This window comes from Larus michahellis, chromosome 6, assembly GCF_964199755.1.
Source record: "Larus michahellis chromosome 6, bLarMic1.1, whole genome shotgun sequence".
Lineage (NCBI taxonomy): Eukaryota > Metazoa > Chordata > Aves > Charadriiformes > Laridae > Larus > Larus michahellis.
Genome location: NC_133901.1, coordinates 56,369,234 through 56,388,303, shown reverse-complemented (window position 1 = coordinate 56,388,303; position 19,070 = coordinate 56,369,234). Strand labels below are relative to the sequence as shown.

At 35.4% G+C, this 19,070-nt stretch overlaps 1 protein-coding gene across 1 annotated transcript in view; it reads right to left on the bottom strand.

Moving 5' to 3' along the window:
• DNTT (DNA nucleotidylexotransferase) overlaps positions 1–19,070 on the bottom strand; it is a 93,370-nt gene that overhangs the window by 55,162 nt on the left and 19,138 nt on the right. The window contains exons 4-7 of the mRNA XM_074591050.1: positions 16,996–17,166; positions 15,694–15,765; positions 12,520–12,643; positions 11,087–11,219 (exon numbers count right to left, since the gene is read on the bottom strand). Of these exons, the coding sequence (XP_074447151.1) occupies positions 11,087–11,219; positions 12,520–12,643; positions 15,694–15,765; positions 16,996–17,166 (500 nt within the window). The remainder of the gene's footprint in view (positions 1–11,086; positions 11,220–12,519; positions 12,644–15,693; positions 15,766–16,995; positions 17,167–19,070) is intronic.

The following is a 19,070-nucleotide window of genomic DNA, read 5'->3' as shown; positions in this document are numbered from 1 at the left end:
TCAGAAGAGATACTCTGATTATTGTGACTTTTCAGAGCAGTACTTGAAAATATGATGCCTCCCTGGAATATCCATGTAAAAGGCCAAAAACTCCAACCATTAAAAAAAATCTCTAATGACTGGAAAAACACTTGCTGGTGCTTGATTTTGCTACAAATTGTGAGTGATAGTAATTGTAATTGATAGTTTATTCTCTATATATAATCAGTCTATGTGTTATTTACAAGGAGGATTTAGCAGAGTTGGTCAGGAAAATAAGAGAAAGTAGAAGGATTTGTGTGGACTGTTAAATAGAAATGAGAAAGAAATGTTTTAATCCAAGTTGTCATTTCAATTTCTTGTCCAAACCCCGAATCAACACATTTCAGTGATCTTGAAAAGGCATTGTAACACTTCACAGAGGTTTCTGTGCTTCTGACTACCTCTCCCACCATGCACATACGCCTGTCTTTAGGTGAAATGACACAATATTGCATGAAACTTCTATAACTGAGGCTCGTCATGAAAAAGAAATTCTGACTAAAAAAAAAATTTCACTAAAGAAATACAAATCACTTGAATTATAACCTCTACGAGACAACAGAATAACATTTATGTCCACTTCTTTAATGAAGAACTGAAAATTTTCACAGAAAACAAACAATGCTTATAAACATTTTGGCACATATTTTCCAACTAATCCTAAATATGTGTGATCTACTCCATTCACAATCTTAGTTTCTGTATGCTGACAATGTGAATATTGCAAGCCAAAACATATCAATGGTGTTATAGAACATCTCTATACCCAGTGATATACAAATTCTCCCCCAGTATTTAAAAAAAAACAACCAAAAAACACAACCCAAACATCAGTGAAACGCATTTAAATTAAAATTCCAAAAAGTTTTTATCAAATCTTCACTGGATTGAGACTTTCTTATACACGGTGAATCGTGATAAAATTCAAAACTTACTGAAAATTAGATATTAATATTCTTTCTTTATAATATTTCTAATATATCTAATATCAGTGGCATGAAAAAGAATGAGTCTGCAAACTGCATGAGCCCTATTTTATGCACTTCAAATTAACTGCAGCACATATAACACGACTGCTACAAAATAGTTCTAAGGTTATCATCATTGATCTTGCCTGAGATTTTTCTTGTAAAGAATTACTTGTCATTCTCTCTACAGATTTTGAAAATGAAGCTCATTCAGTCTGTGAATACATTTCTGTACATGTTAATCTTAGGTACCAATTATTTGTACAGCTTCCTTTTAATCAGAACAGCTTTTATTCCCCCATGACATATCATGCTCATCTACTCCCAAATTACCAAAACATTCAAAGAGCAATAGTTCACCCTTAGTGTAGGAAGCAGATTTTCAGACTTATAAAATTACACCGATAAATCAATTTTAGTACATGCTCTGTATCATGCTACCTGCCCCCCTGCCCCAGCCCCAGACTGTATGTTATAACAATGCCTGCGGCCATTGCATTTGATGTGATATTTTTGGACGAAATGGTCTCCTGTTCACACTGTATCAGCACCAATGCCTGTGTCTTGTGCAAAAGACCTTTTGTGAGCTTATTTAATATGTGTTTTACGCTCACTGAAAAATGACGTATTTGTGTATTGGAAGAATTGTGTATTTGGGAGAATCATGTCCAAGGAAAGGCAGAGCATTTCCCCTTCCAAAAATAAAATAAATAAATAATAATTAAAAAAAGATAAGTGTTTTCTATATAAGTCATACCAGAACTTAGTAATTTACAGGTTTAATTTTCATAATGTTAATAGTAACCAATACTGCATCTGTTAATTGTTTTAAAATGCTGAATGAATAATTATTAGTTAACTTAGCATAATAAAAATCACAACAATTTTTATTGCTAACCTTTTTAAAAAGGGAATGGTCAGTAGAATATAGGTTATTAAGTATATTTCACTGATATATTGGGACTATAAATAGCTCCATAAATATATATATACTGTATATACATACTATAAATAGTCTTCTTTTATAACTTTTCAAAACATTCACTTTGGCAATCTCGTCTGGATAATTGTGTAAATAATGCAAAATCTGTTTTAACATTTTGGAATTCTAATGGTATATTATCTTAAAGGGTGCCACTGCGCAAGCCACTGGAGTTTGGAGCTGGGAGTACTGTTATTTGTACTGACAGCTGTCACCGCTTCTTTCCACTTAGCTGAGTCTAATGAGCCAGCTGTCATGATAGCCTGGTATTTGTTTCAGAGCTAGGACTTTACAGCAGGAGAAAGCAAGTTACTTGTGGGCAGGTTCATAATCTGACACTCATACAAGCAACTAAAACAGCAAAACTTAAGCCAGTGGTGATATCTTCTCCAGCTAATGACAATACCATTCTCTTGCACTTTGATAACCAAAGCCACAGGAAAAGATAAATCTACAGTCCAAACCATCCGCAACCCAGTTCTTCAACATAACAGACATCCCAGATTGTTTTTGTTGTATCCCACGCTGAGCAGTAAACCCAGAAGCCTCTTTCCCCACGCCTGCCCCCATACACAGTGAAGGTTTTATCACAGTAGGCCGTCTCCGTTATATAGTGAAGGTTTTCAGAAACTGTCATCCAAAAATGAGAATAAACATCAAATGGAATTATGGAAACATCAAAGACACTTTTGAATGAACTATAGTACATTTATAAAAATTTCTATTCCTTTTTTGTATACCTATTACATTGTAAACACTAAAATAATCCATGAAAAGATTAAATAAAAACATATTACATTAATATAAAATTAACAGATTTAAAAAACATGGGACATCCATCTACTGTTTAGAGATTAGACTATTTGCAAAATGTCAGAATAAATTTATGAGGGAACTCTGCATTTTTAGGCCACTATTTTTCCTCACCATTTCCTAAAATGTTTTCAGTGTGTAACTTCTTGGAAAATTATTTTCTTCATTTCTCAGTCATGCATCTTTCTTAAGACCTTAAATAGATCTTTCTGAGTTCCTCTTTCTTAAATTCCATTCGCTTACGAAACAAAGATGCTGTGATTTTTTGTTTTTTGGTCTCATTTCTACACATTATTCACCAACATTGCACAAAGCAACTGTTGTTCTTTTGACATTGCATCTCAATAAATGGATTAAATGAGCTGTGAATATCAGCATTTAACCAATAAAAAGAGATCTTTATTTATTTAAAATGTATCAGATCTGCTTCATCTAAAAGGCTAATTGAAAAGGCTATTCAGGTCAGCTGTGATATTAGAAGACAACTGAATCACATTTAATGCTACTTAAAGGATGTGAACAGGCTAAAAGAAAAATTAAACTATGGCCATTAAAATTTAATTTGACTTAGTGAAGCCATTAACATTTTGGTTTAATGCAGCAGCAAGCATTCTAAAAATATTTCCATATAATTCAGAAAGCCAGAATTGTCAAATGGCTGACCCTTACGTACCAAAAAAGATTGAAAGTGACCTTAAAGTGCAAATCAGAAAAAAAAGCTGAAGGAGAAAAATTCTTTGAATACCATGATTAGGTGTCATTATGTTCCTTCTTTATATAGAGAGTCTTTGTATACATAGGTGTTTGTTATTACTGTACACACATAGATGTACATACATAAATCATCTGCTCTTATTCCAACTCATTTTTATTTTTTTTGTTGCTGCCTTTAAACTTTTGCATCATACCATATCTATCAGCAGCATTCTCTGTAACAGGGCATTTCTGCCTCTGATAACGACCAAATTGATCTATGTAGTTATCAGCCTAAGGTCAACCGAAAACTTTCTCTCATACACTATTTTAGAGTAAATCCTTATGGGAAAAGGCAACCTACATACAATTTGTGGTCAAAACCAGTTAGTCCCGTGAATTTTAGTCCTGTTATTACACTAGAAATAGTTGCATCTTTACTATAAATTCTTGCATTTTTTCTATTAATTGCACACTTTGGTTTTCATTTTAACATTAAATATCAGATTTGGATATCAAATGAACAAATCACTACTTTTATGTGAACTGTAAAGAAATAATCTATTTTTAAGACAATACCTTATCTTACTCCTAGTAATGTACTTGTGATATATTGCTTTACCTCTACAAGTTTGCCTTTGTAATCTAAAAATGCTACTGCAAATATTCCTTAGACTCTGTATTACGATTACTGTAAATATCACAAAGCAATCATCAATGCAGTAATTTTAAAGATTTTAGCCAGTTTCATATAGAAACTTTGTCTAGAATTAAAAGGGTAACAAATCTGATCATATATCAGTACATACATAAAATTTCAGATTGACTGCCTGACAAGGAAGTACATTACTTCTAGCTCCTAGTTTTGGCTTTCATTCTCATTTTTTCCAATTCAGTTTGGTGGTTTGTTTTGTTTTGTTTTTTAAAAAAAAAAGCTAATACAGAAGGCTTTGTTGTAATATTCCTAAAATAATATAATCTGGGTTTTCATATCTTGCTGTATGCACATTGTTTGCACTGTTCTGGCTTACTAGTAGTCATCATCAGTGATGATAGGAAATAGAAAATGCTAAAAACTGCTAAAGTTGTTACAAATTAATTTCAGGACGTGTAGGTATTCAGGGAAACCGTAAGGATAATCTAGCAAGTTTCTGGCTCTACATATACAGTGCAAAACCTCTGGGTTCCCAGAAACCAGTGGCATTGCCACCTTCACTCTGGACCCAGCACGTGAAGTAACTTAAGAGAGAAGAGAGGTATGTAACTAAACAGCATCCTTCTTATGGGCTGATAAACCTGTGAAAGTGGTAAAGGTTTGAGTAGTGTAGGGCATGTAAAAAAATCTTGTATCAACAATACAGTTTTTGAAAGGTTTTGAAAGAGTACACTGTGCTGAGTACTTGGCTGTCTCATGGATTCTTACAAAGTTGTTCTTGTCCGTGACTCCCAGATACCTTATGCATCAGCTTCTACTCCATGATTCATCATGGCTAATAATAGATGAAATGAGTGGAAAAATAATCAAAGCTCTAGTGACAAAAGGAAGTGTCTGAATATTACTCCAATAGATTATCTTCTAAATTGACTTGACTAGCCATTAATTTGGATAAAAATTATTTTCTTCTTTCTCAACTTAGTTTTTAATGGGTTACAGAAAATTAGAAGCAGGAACTAGTGATGACCTCTGTTCTTCCCCAGTTGTAGTGCGTCTAACTCCTGACACAGAATATTTTTATTCAGAGCATCCCAATACCTCAAGGTCAAACACTTCTAAACTTAGGGAGTTCGGTAACGTGAAGCTGTTTTGCTAAACTATAAAACCAACCAGATCAGATTAGAACATCACTGACTTAAAAGCCTCATCCAGTGCGGACTGTAGTTTATCAGAGGCAAAGCTGTGCTCATGAATGATGTCCGAACAGTCTCTTCAGTCTGTTGCTGGAAGAATTGCTAGATTCTTCCACAATCCGCTTAAATTAGAGTGTGTGCAAACTACCATATCAGCTCAAATGCTCAGTGAGCAGCTTGCCTCACAGCTCCTTTATAGCAGATCTCTCCCTGACAAAATGAAATAACAGCAGATAAAAATGTTACTTGTTATAACAGCAGTGGAAGAAAGTGAGCAGAAATTACAGCATTTGGACTTGAGCAGCTGGGTACAGTTTATATCTTCCCTTATTATAGTTTGTGTTTTGGAGTAAAAAAGAAAAGCATAGAAATAACTGTATCTAAGAATATCGTAAATTCAAAGATACACTGTAACGACAAGATGTGAGTAGAATAAGGAACCTCTGCTTAGGAGTTTGTCCAAAAACTTAATGAAAGCAGCTTTAGCTAAATTAATTATATTCGTTTGAAGTCTGGCACTATTTTAATCCTAGATCCAAGCAAAAAGAAAACAATTTTCCTAACAGGACTTCAAATACATTTATTTCTCAGAACCTAACAAAGATTTGGAGTCAAGACAGGTGCTCTAGCCTCATCATAGAACCTCTACAGCCTGCTGAAGAATATTTTTATTAGGAGCATCCAATATGAAAAGGTCAAATAGAGCTCTTTATACGGATTTATCAAGGAATTCACTCAGAGGCTACATGACTAGCTCAGTTAAATAAACCATGAAGTCTTGAGTATACAACAAGACCTCACATTCTCTCATTTATAAGCATGTGTCAATACATTCAGATAATTACGAATCCAGATGCCCTACAGAAGTCTCATTTCTGAAATGAAGGTGCCACAATAACATTCGTTATTCATCAGTGTGTGAGTCTGTAAAATAACCTCTGGAAGTGTTTCTTTGTCCCAGCTATTTCATTTCACTTTATTTCTGAGATTGAAAGGAGGAATACCTTTAAACAATCTTCTTGATATACAACAGGAAAGACCAGAGTCCTGAGCCATGTCATTCCTTTATGCATTCCTTTGCCTTGTATGAAATGTCACTGCACACAGGAAAGAAACTTTTGCATTTTAATGTACAAAAACGTGGCGGTGCTGCCTGACAAACACACTGACCCTGTCCTTTGCACTCTTCATTGCTTTTCTATTAGCAATCCTTATCTTCAAATGTTACAGAGCCTCAAAACCTGATTTCTAAAAGATAATATAAAATTCAAACAAGGAGATAGTGATCTATAATTAGGCTCAGGTTAGAACAGAATTCAATAATAAGAGAGTCTGAGGCAAAACTTCCCTGAAGACTCATGCAGGAGAGGGGAATTAGCCTCCCACCCAGACAAACAAGTACACGAAAGGCACTAGTTATTCTCCTTGATGCATTGCCCAAGACACTTGGACACCTTCTTAAGAACTGCAATATGAAAACTTATCTAAAACAAAGTCAGTCCTTAGTCTACTTCACTCTACCTTAAGGCAAAGGCAGAAGAGGCTAACATAAGTATGTCTGAGTAAGTCTCATTTAAGGAAGTCAGAACTGAAATTGTGATACCAACAGGATGCCTAGGTAATTTCTAAAATACAGTTTACTATATTATCAACAGGCATTATGTGCTTATATCATAGCTGTACAATCCTGCTGCTGCAGAGGTAACCACAACTATTTGAGTGTGCTATATGGAACACAAGAAAGCTGAAACCTAATTTGTAAACCGTGAATCATATGGACAAAGCACACAGAAAGACTAACAGAAAGCCATAGTGCAGTTAATGAACGCGATGATTTATTCTTATAATTTTATTCAATTATTATTCCAGATCCTTTTCTGAACTTCTGCACTCAAATTTAGTGTTTGTGAGTGTGTGTATTGAGATAAGAATAATAAGTACAGTGACTGAAGCCATAAAATACATACACTGTTTCATACTTTCTCCAAGTATTTTTGCTCTTAGGAATCCCTCAATCTAGATCAGCTCTTGCGGCAAAACCAAATATCAGGTAAATCAAGTTGGCAAAACCCGGGATCTTACAGAAAGTGGTGATAATGGTTCAGCCCATGCCAACCTTTTACTGAAGTCACTGTGAAGCCATTTTCTAACATGGAGCTATGGGAGAAAGGGGGAAAACTACTCCAGTTTCACCGTCATGAAACCTAGTATGAAGTTCTCTGTCTACTTGTCATTACTAACAAACCCACAACAATGCTAATATTATTAATAAATAGCATTAACACATTGCTAATAGAAATCATATTTTCTGTAACAGGCACTAGTATATACAAGATGAGGTAATGCTATTACTACTGGAAAAACTCTTAATTCTCTTCATAGTATAGGATTACATTCTTCATAACCAGGAAAAAAAATTCTCATTTAACTCTCATTTAAAAGTGATAACTTTCATTAGCCTAAACTACACTTCTGACTTGGAGATATTTGGGACAAACACAGTATTAATCAGGGATGTCACACACTAAAATCAAATTTCTTTTATCCCCATGCCGGGACCTCTCTTTAACTCAGTGCTGGAAGGGAAACTTCACCCTCGGTGGCTTTTGTAACCTGTAATATGAGGTGCTACTCCCATCTCAGAATTTGTTTCATTAACTTTAAGAAGAAAACAGTCTTAAATCTCAGCAATTCAAAATAAGAGAGGCTGAGCACTGAAAATAATGCCATGCCAATTCCTGATTCAAATAGACTGCATGGTAAGTTCAGTCTTTCTGATAACATTGTCCATGGTATGTTTTATATTGCACTGTCAGCATCTTTAATACTTTCTTCTATACAGTCGAGCTGATAGACCTCACTAGATAGACAATGAAATATATTCCACACCATGTGGGTGCAATTTACTTATTTCATAGCTACAATTGTTCTACTTCTGTATTTCCATACATTTCAGTGTTGTAATTTCTGTTTCAAAATGACCCAGAGAAGTGTCAGAAATAGATCTTAAAAAGAGAAAAAAATTCTCCCGATCTCTCATATGAAACTCATATAAAACTATACCAACTGAAACTCAAGGAAGATGTTTTACAGATGCTTAGCTAAGTGTTTCTGTAGGGGAGTAACAAAGCATAAACTCATCCAGACTTCATTAATTTATTCATTTCTGTTCCTGAATGATTTCAAATTGGGGAGATACTGAAGGGTTGCCACCACAACCCCTTATTTCAGTTACTTTTAAGTCTTTGTATTCCTTTATGGATTCAGATAGCTGAAAAGAGAGTTGCCTTCAACCAAACACAGTATTATTGCCACTTCCAACCAAAGACACAAGGAAAACACTTCTGATTAAAAATATTTTATGAGTTATTGTTTCGTGAAGACAGGCAGAAAGATGAAAGAATCGGAAAGCAAAGGCATCAAGGAAGTATCAGACTCTGAAGTCTGCTTCAGTAATATGACCCTTGAGAAGAGGTAAAAGAAAGAATTTGGGGGCTAAGCTGAAACTACAGAAATTTAGAGCAAAAGAAAAAATAAATTGTACACAACTGGTCAGAAAAACAGATCTTGGTATGTTCTCAGTAAGATTTCATCAGCTTTTACAATTTTCATGCCTTACTCTAACAACTTGCAGGTCTAGTATTTTGATTAAACCACATAGATCCACAGCAGTAATTTGGTTTTCACTTCCTGTCTATGGTCTTTTTTTCTCCCTGAATCTTCCACCATTCTGAATTAGAACAACACAAACAGTAGTCTCCAGTACTACCTAATCTGCAAATGGATCACTACTGACTTAATCCTGCAATCCTGCTTCCTTGACACAAGCAGTGTCCTAACACAGCCTCCAGACTATCAAACCTGTGCTCAAAATATCCTTGTCTTTTCTCTTCAAGACTGCATCATTTCCACAGTGCATTGCCCATCCTTCTTTTTGTTTTCCTGTTGCTCTCTAACATACAACTGCCAGACAAGTCTGTTCCTGCACTTGTGCTTGCAATTTGACTACTGACGGACTGATGCCCCAATGCTTTTATACTTTAGATAAGTGGCTTCTCTTGTGTTTGCTCTTAACCCTTTGAACTGCTCCTTCATTTATACCTGAAAGATGTCTCATCTACCACCATCCACGATTATGGCTTCTATAAACCCCAATTAGCATTAAGACTAGTACAAGAAGCAATACAGAAGACTAAAGGTGAAAGCTAAATCAAACCAAAGAAAAGACCATGAACAAGTTTGCTGGGGTTTCAAAAAAGGTATTGTTTACTTGAATTTTATACTAGGCTTCCTAATTTTAATTAAAAGAACTACTGCAAGCTCTGATTTCATGAAATTCCAGAAATCTAATGGAAAAGGTCTAGTACCTCATTAAATATATCCATCCGTGTGTTTGTTTCATAGCTTTGGGGAAAAAAAAAACGCACCTTTCCTGTAGTTCATATCTGCCCTACTGAATCTCCGTGACTGTAGACCGCTAATGGCAGTTCTTTTCCTTGTAATTCATCCAGTTCTCCCACATAGTAAATAAGGTTTATGAGACTCCTGACTTTCAACTCTCCAGTCAAACCTGGAGGAACACAATCAACTGCTTATTTTTTCCAAGTTATGAAATAAATATACAAAACAAGATAAATCTGGGTCCTGGGGAACTAATATATTATTCAGGGCAATCATGAGATATTTTTTCTATGTTAGTAGTGTACAAGGTATAGTATGAGGGAGTCAAGTTGTTTGATTAATAAAATTTGCTTACTACTTTTATTAAAATATTTACATAATGATGAAAGAAACAAATAATAATTTGTTTAAACTTGATTAAATCAAGTTTTCTACAAATCCTACACTGCAGCATTTGTTCCATGGGCTGGTAAAATATCATTTAGGACTGACATTTTGAAACTTAGGTTTTTAATACATTCTCTGCATATTGAAAGGCACATAATTAATACAGAAGATTTATGAGCATGACGCATACTACAAGTAGTGACATATAACGGGGGACTGAGTACAGAGCAAGGAACCCGATACTCCTGAAGACCATTCCCAGTGTCAATACTTTGCTATGTGGCTTTAGGAAAGCTCTCAAGTAAGTGCTGAAAGAATGAATTGTGTATGTCCCGAGCAACAGTTCCAGGTTTGGTTTTACAGAGCAAGACCAAAATCTTTAGGAACAAAAATCACCCAGGAAAGATATTCTGAGATCACCCCATCTGTACAGAGGTTAGTGTATATTCAGTTTAGTCAGTATTTTATATTCAGTTTAGTCAGTGTTTACTGCAAAGTATACCTCTAACACTACAAACTCTGCCTTAGCACAATTCAATCTCATGTGAGCAAGTTCTCTTAAAAAAACCCCAAACCAGGAAACACAAAGATTGCCTTAATGGTGTTGTATCTTTCTTTCAAGCATGGCCTTACAATAGTCTCAGTCCTGGGAATTCAGATCCACTAAAAGAGAAAAAAAAAAAAAGCTCAAGTACAGTATGTGATCTAAACATCATTTTTCCAGCAAGCTATTCATAGGTAGATTTTGTTCTGACAAACCAACCGTCTATATACCATCTATATAAAACAGAAGCACCTCGGAATGTCGTAGGATTGCTCTCATGTTTGAAAACAAAACAAACCAAACAAAAAAAATACATTGGAAACAAACTTATAATTTCCCACTAAGCTTTTTTGATTTTTCCAAGACATGAACATCATTTTGTGCGTACATGAATAAAATAGCCAAGTGACCTCATTTGTTTTCACTCACCTCCTGAAACCACCAGTTATGGTAACTAAAGCATCTGGTAGAAACGTACACACAGTATTCTTGACAATCAAGCTTACTGCATCCGCTTCTGCCTTAGATACACAGCTAACAAGGTCCTCATAGTAGAGAAACCCTGGAAATCAAAGGCAAAGAAGTGCCGATCACTCTGTGGAATTACCAAAATCTACATAGTGTTAGGTAAGCCCCATGTGAAATAGCCAATTCTCACCAAGAAGTTAAACCACGCAACTCGTACCATGGGCAAGGGAACCCTATCCAATGGGAAGAATTAAGAAATGCTCGACCTTGAACATGAAACTATAGACTTGTTTCAGGACACCTTGTGGGAAGAAATACGTTTTGATCCAGCTTCTTCAAGAGTCTTCCTTCCTCCCCACCATTCCTGGAGTCAGCCTCCTGCCTTCGGTGTGGGGGATCGCAGGCAAAAGACAGCCTAGCCCTTCCCTCATCTTTGTCCTTAGAGTTTATATTTGTCATTATAATTTAGCAGTTGGGATAATTGCTGCACTTGCTGAGAACCTGAATATTTATAAATTACCCTGACTTCCCATCAACAGCATTTCTGGACATCCTGCTTTAAAAGGTGCTTCTCCTGAAATGACGGGGTTCTACCCCAGTACGGGGTTCAGAGGGATGTGAAATATCTCAGCTATCTTTATGTCTGATCACAGAGCTTGTATCAAAAGAGCCCAGTCCTGCTGCTTGCTTCGCATTTGGATGATATATAAAAGAAAAAAGGACAAAGGAGCATGAATGTGGACAACGGATGATGCTGATCCAAGGGATTCTGAGGTGATGTAAAACATATGGGTTTAAAGCAAAAATCAACTTACATTATTTTAATCTCTTGCTATATAATCTTTTCTTAATGTAACTGATTCCTTTGTTTAAATGAGTTTCTTTATTTACGGAAATGGCACACACAAAAAAAAAAAACCTATGTGGAAGGAACATTATTTGTTTGGCCATGTTTAACACTTTAAAGTTAAGATGTGCTATGGTTATGGAAGTAATTTTACAAGTACTTTATTACAAATCTTGATTTATCACTGAAGTAGGAATGCCTTGAAGGAGACAGGTCTCCTCTGAAAAGCAGTTCTGGGCTTTCCTTACGTTGTAATTTTTTCATGACTTGTGCAATAATGACCCACTAATTGTTTTGCATATAAGAGCAGATTTCACTGGGTATCTGTGTAAGCAATTTTTAAAAATACCCATATTCGTATGTTTTGAATGACACTATTTTTAATTAGGAGCTCTGTTAGTCCAAATATTTTAACCCAATAATTTAATAATTACAAGAGACTGCAGCAAGAAAATGGATGTATAAATGAACTTTGCCTGCTCCTCTGATTCTGTTACCAAGTTCTTAGAGCACCAAAATACAACTTTTTATGAGGCTTTCACCTTACCTGCTTTCTGCATTTTTGAGAGCTTCAAGGTCTTGACAGCTTTTACCTCTTCCACAGTTCGTAAACCCATTCTGTACCATTTCTCAGATGTCTTCACTCCCACTCCAAAGACTGAAGTAAATTGCTAAGGTCAGTAGAAGAACACACATATCAGCGTTGTGTTCTAAAGGAGCAGTGAATTAACAATAAGCAGGTATCAATGAGTTCTCACAGGGAAAATACTGGGCTGAGTTTATTCTACATCAAAGATAAATAATAGTATAATACAAACATACAGATTCGGCTTGCTTTCTTTGCATAGTGGTGTTGAACAGACTGTTTTTTTTATACATGGACAGTTCTCAAAGTGAAATCTAAATAATAATATGGTATTGTTTATAAATTGTTAATAGCCCCAGCAGCTTTATGTGATTTACCTAAATGCACACTTTCAACTAAGGTTTGGAATAAGGATAGTAGTCTTTATTTTTACTGCATTTCTTAATATAAATGCAAACAATAACGTTAAGTAGCTGGATTCCCTTACTCTGACTTCATAGAATAAGAGATGTCTCAAGACTATCTTCCTAATTTGACTGACGTTATGATTTTGTCTTACATGTTCCACCAGCTCTCAGTTGTACACACGATGTTGGTGATGCTGCATTCCCACAAGATGGGGTCAGTGGGAACCTTGTGGCTCTTTAAATTCTGCATCGAGGGCAATGGGTCTCAATGGGGCATGGAAACAGATGATAAGTACATAAAGATAACTAATCTACTCTTATACTGCATTCTATGAAACCCATATGTTTCAGGGGACTGTGTTCCAAAATGGGATTCAATTTCAAATACAAATGATAACTTTCATTTGTTTGCATGTAACAGTCTTACAATTCTTCAATCCTCATGTGAGCCAAGCCAAATTCTTATATGTCTTATTTGGAGCACAGATGTCACTATTTTGCCCACTAAAAAAAAAAACAAAGACCAAATCTACCAGTCTCTGAAGTTTTAGTATCGTTATATTCCATTTATTCCAAAGTCATTTTGTACAGTAACTTATTCCCCACGAAAGGATGTAAAGCAAAATGTCACAGTTGTAAGCATTATTCAGTGGATCAATATCTCAGATGAACACTGATATGAAAGCAAGAGGGAAAACTTTCATGCTTGCCCAAAAGCACGTTCTTTATGTTCAATTTGTCAATACTGAAGCTCTCAATAGTTTCTTTGTACTTTTATAGAATTCAATGAGTAGCTGTGTAAGACACGAATAACTGCTGTTTTCCATTGAATCTACAACCTATGAATTCCAACAACGCTAGCTTTATTTTGTGTTTTTCTAATGAGATTAATTCTTTGGAAATAATTAAGATAAAGAAAAGAGAAGAATTAAAATCTTGGATAATATTAAATAGGAATTACCCTACATTTTGTATATAATGGATGAAATTACGTATTCTTTGTCCAAATCATGGGTCTTTATGAAAGAATGTGATTTTTTAAACACTTAGATTGTTATCTTTTAATGCTTTTGCTAGTGCTAAAAGATTTTCAAAAGGGTCTATTACTGGGTTTAGAACTATTCCAAGACACTTAATTAATATTGGGATAAAGAACTAAAGAAAATGGATTCTATCCCACTGTAAATTTTTAGAAAAAAAAAAACCAACACATTTTTTTCTTTCCATTCTAAGATGCATTATTATTCAGCATATTTATAGATGTCAGTTTAGAGACATTGCCAGGAGTGCAGTGCGAGTAGCAGGTAGCCCATTTCTTCCATTGTGTATGCAAGCATTGCTCTTTTCCAGCTGGTGAAAGTGAATTATATGAACTTGTCCTCTGTGGCATCCACTTCCATAAGGAGGCAAACTGACCATGTCATTCACATACCCTACATGTAAATCACAGACTGTATAAGTTATTTCAGTCATTTCATAACCATGGTCCTGGGACCAACAGTGATCTTCTAAGTCATGACAAGTGATTTGCAGCAGCTACTGCAAACATGTTAAACACTAAAATTTAGGAATTCACTAGTAAAATGGGATTCTTCATGGCTTTCTTAGATACACATAAAAAATTGTTGGGAAAAACTGGCTACAGCCCATTTAGCCAAAACGTTGAGACAGGTTCAGCTGAACACAGGTTCAGCTATACAAAAGAACCACATAAATTTGTTGTAATTTGGCACGTGAAACCAGGCATAAAGCATATTGGAGGTAATCTGTCCCCTGATAGGTTTCATTCTAATCTCCAAGAAATTTTCTTAAACACTGAAACATAAGACTTAATGGCTGATCCTCAATCTCTATTACCATTAATAAGCCAGTCTGTTGCCTGAATCCTGCTATACATGTGAACCTACACGTCTTTTCTGAGTACTGCTGTAGATGGCATCAACAACTATCACTGAACATCCTTTCATACTTGTATTACAGGTCAGAGAGAATGGAAGAGGTTTTCAATATCTGAAGCAAAAGTGAGTAATTCAGGGGAGAATTAAACAGTCCCATTCATTTTACTCTCTGATTTGAATTTTTCTGAAGACCCAAACACGATATTTTTAGAGATTAAAACTGCAGATAAAATTGAAAAAATATTTTTCCAGTGGAGAATTCACTAAATAGTTAAGAAATGGGAACTGGAGTATTTATGCAGTTTAGATTTCCTGTAACTTTGAGATGTGTGACCATGATTCTGAATCTACAATTTGCCTAACAAAGAAATATCTCCAGTCCTTTTCCTTCTGCCTCACACAAAAGAGAATTAAAATAGATCTGAGTCATCTTCTTCACGTGGTATTTTCTTAATGCCAGAATAAGATGGTGTAGTGTTATAATGATAATCAACCGACAAAAACATCAACAACAACAAAAAAAGAACAGAAACCCCCATTGGGTTAAACTTACAGAAAAGAGTATGCATTACATTAGTTTTCAGGAAAAATATTGTTTAGTTCAAGCTTACAAGGGACTGTGTATGCATCACATTAATTAGAAAGGTAACTGATTTCACCATTATTCTTTACTCTATCACTATTTCTCTCTCTCTCTCTTTCTCTTTATTAAAGACCTTTCTTTGTTCTTGATATTGGATGTTGCTTTATAATAAAATCTATGGTTATGTCTAAATTCTACTAAAGGGAGGGAAATTTTAAGCAGCAGCAACAAACTTCAAAAGATTTACCTTAAATGATTTGTATCGTTCATCATTTAACACTTCTTCAGCTCTAGAACTCTCCCCTTCTTCAATAATCTCCTAAACAAAGAAAAACATTACTTTAAAAAAAATAACAAGTTTACAATAAAATGTAGTAAAATATTCTAAAAGAAAGTCTTATCAATCTGTGCAAACATGAAGAGCATCCTTAGTGAGTGTACTGTTTTATTCCATTAGGATCAAATTCTGCAATCCTTTTTAAGAAAGAAAATTACTGAGGGATGAAGGAGAAACTGGAACCACAGAATAAATTTCACAGTACTTATTTACTCATAAATTTACTCAAGGATGAAGTAGAAACTGGGACCACAGAATATATTTCACAGTACTTATTTACTCATAAATTCACAGCCAGAAAGCAGTTATTTATCATAAGCTATCAATGAGTTGTCTTGAAAATTAGATTTCATTATTTGGTTGCATTTACTTCTCTTAAAAGCAAGAGCATTGTAGGAACAGAAATATATATTCTTGAGTATACAGTTCCTTTAGTCTTTCTGATAAAAACTAAAAAAAAATAATAAAATACCACCAAAAAGCCCACCAACAAAACCCCAACAAGTCACCTCAGTCCCCAGGTAGCAGGTACAAAGGGCACTTCAGAGGCTACATTCTTGACTAGCGGAGCGAAGCAAACAAGGAGCCAGAGTGAATCACAACACTCAGCAATGACCTCGCCAGACAGCTGAGACCCCCTGACCAGCTGCCTGCTGGAATAACAGCACCCAAGATGTGGGGTCCTGAAAAGGCTAAGAATTAAAGAAAAATGCAGGGAATACTCAAAGCTCCAGTAAGATTGTAAAGTTCATCCATCACCAGAATAAAAGGCTCTGCTATAACTCAGAGAAAGGCAGGGTTTAACACTAAAGTACTAAAATATTTACCAGTTCTGCAAAAATAGTATTTCTAATAAAGCATTCAGGTGAGCAAAGTGATGTTGCCAAGGGCAGAAGTCACATGAACAGAACTATTACCAGTTAACCTGTCACATCCAAATCAGAGAGGCTTTTAAAAATTACATAGAAAGATGATACTGCATTATGTACTAATTTGTATTTATTACGAAGGGTAGGTGTTCCATGACAGAACCTTGTTACGACAAAAGGTTTCCAGAAACCATTGCATTCTTAGTAACAAGGATAATGTAACGTTATTACAGGAAATACAGAAGGTTGTGTAAATACACAGAGATATCAATGCTCCACTCCGTGACCTCTAAAAGTAGATCTGTAAAAGAATCAATTGGCAGATAATTCAGAGGTATGTTACCTCAATGACATCTCTGACTCGGTCTCCCATGCAGGGCAACCCTTGTATATCTTTCATTCTGGTTACTGGAAATGGAAGGCATTTCAGCACAGAAGCTGCTCTCAGAAATTCCAGGCAGAATATTTCATTTTCTTTGAACTCATAATTTTCAGCCATTACCTCAAGGGCATCCTGGGGAGAGGAAAGAGGAGAGGTGTAGAAAAAAAGTTAAAGGTTAATAAAAGCTTAAACTACTCAGTATGCTCCTTATAAAGGTTACTTTGTACGCTAATTCAAGAATTATTTCCTTATACTAGGGTGAAAAGATACAGTTCATACAAAAAAAATTCATCATAATTTTCTAAACACTTGAAATTTTCTAAGTATCATAAAAATTGTATTTTAGAGACAAATGTGGGAAAAGACTCTTATTTGTAACAAGGCCAAACTTTAACAGCTTTTGTGAAATAAACTTTCCATACTCTATGCAGATATAATAAATCAGCATGAAATCGCGCTATAATATTTAGAATTGTGCCCAAACGCGAGTAATCCAGCAAGTCAGTACATGATAACTTCCTTTTCAGACACAACCAAACAGGAGTCTGTGTCAATACTAGAAATCATCATCTTCTTTTTGAATTTGCAGCCATGTTTCTATTTTGTAATTTAAGGAACAAACTTGCTTTTTCCTCATTTTTTAGATGTATGACCTATGCAAATAGAAATATATTTTCTTTATGGTTCTTCAGCTATCCATGGCTTGGTTTATTCAACGTGGCACTCAAAACCACCTGGAGATTGCTGGTACAATTCTTTTTTCTTTATTTTTTTTAACTATCCACATGTCATTTAGGCAGCTTTGGAGTCTCCCTCCCCCTCAGAGTTTATAAATCTTAATAGCAACAATTTTTAGAAATGAAACGCAAGGAACAGATCACACAGTGGTGATGAAAAGAGGCAGGGTTATTTTGGTTTCCCATTGTAGGATACTGCAGCATTTGTTCTCTCCCAAAATACAAAAAAAGTTTGTGAATAACCCAAGGTAAGAACTTATGAAGGCTTGCAGCTGATTAGCAGCTGGAAATCTGAGCTCTTAATGAAACCTTGCACAAAACCTCATAAATTTTCAAGACTGCAAAATTAAGTGGTTTCTTCAGAGACTTTTAAGAGTGCACCATTTCCAGAAGAGACTTTCACTGTGCAAAATATTTATCTAAAATGCATCCCGCACCTGGCTGTTAGGGATGGTCTGGTGCACTATTCCAACAGCACAGGGCAGGCTACGGACTATAAACCATCCAGCCTTGCAAAGCTCCCACGCTGCCCCGCATCCTGCTCTCCTTCTGGAGATCCCCTTTCTTACTTTTCAGCCAGTCTCTAAAGAGCAGCCAACAGGTCCTGGTCTTCAAAGGGCCATATCTCCCACTATATCAGCTGCTGCATTGCCTTCCTGTTTTCCAACTTAGTCCTGTTTCTTCTTTGACCCATGAGGCATTACAAAATATCAAAGTGGCTGTCAGCGTGCATCTGCCTGCAATTATCACTTTACTGAGCTGTAGACCAAGTGTCTGTTCAGAAACGGTTTTGGAACAAGGATAAGTAACACTCTGTGATACAGATATTGACAGCAAATAGCTTACTAGAACAATGACCACAGCGGATAGAAGGAAGGAATAAGATTAAACAGCTTTTTCCTGCCCTCAGTGTTTATGGGATCACTGTTCATATCTAGGCTCAGATGTCATTTCAGTTGTAATTAAATGTATTATTATATAGTTTAAAGAAAAATAATTTTTTTATTTTGTTTTGATTTTTATGTTTGCATTAACATGTTCTACATTGGAAGATAAAGCCAAGTAAAAACCAGCAAGGCCTTGCACATCCTGCTACGTGCGTAATATCTCCAAGTGAACTGGAGTCAGTTCCAAGCCCACTAACTAACATGACAGCAAGTCCAGTGAAGTCATCCCTTTATTACATCCACGGAAGTCAGAACAGCATCTGTCACTCTGCATTGAAGGAATACAGCCTGATTTCAACAACAACAAGATTTTACTGGAGGTACAGTCATTTAGATCATTAAAATAGAACAG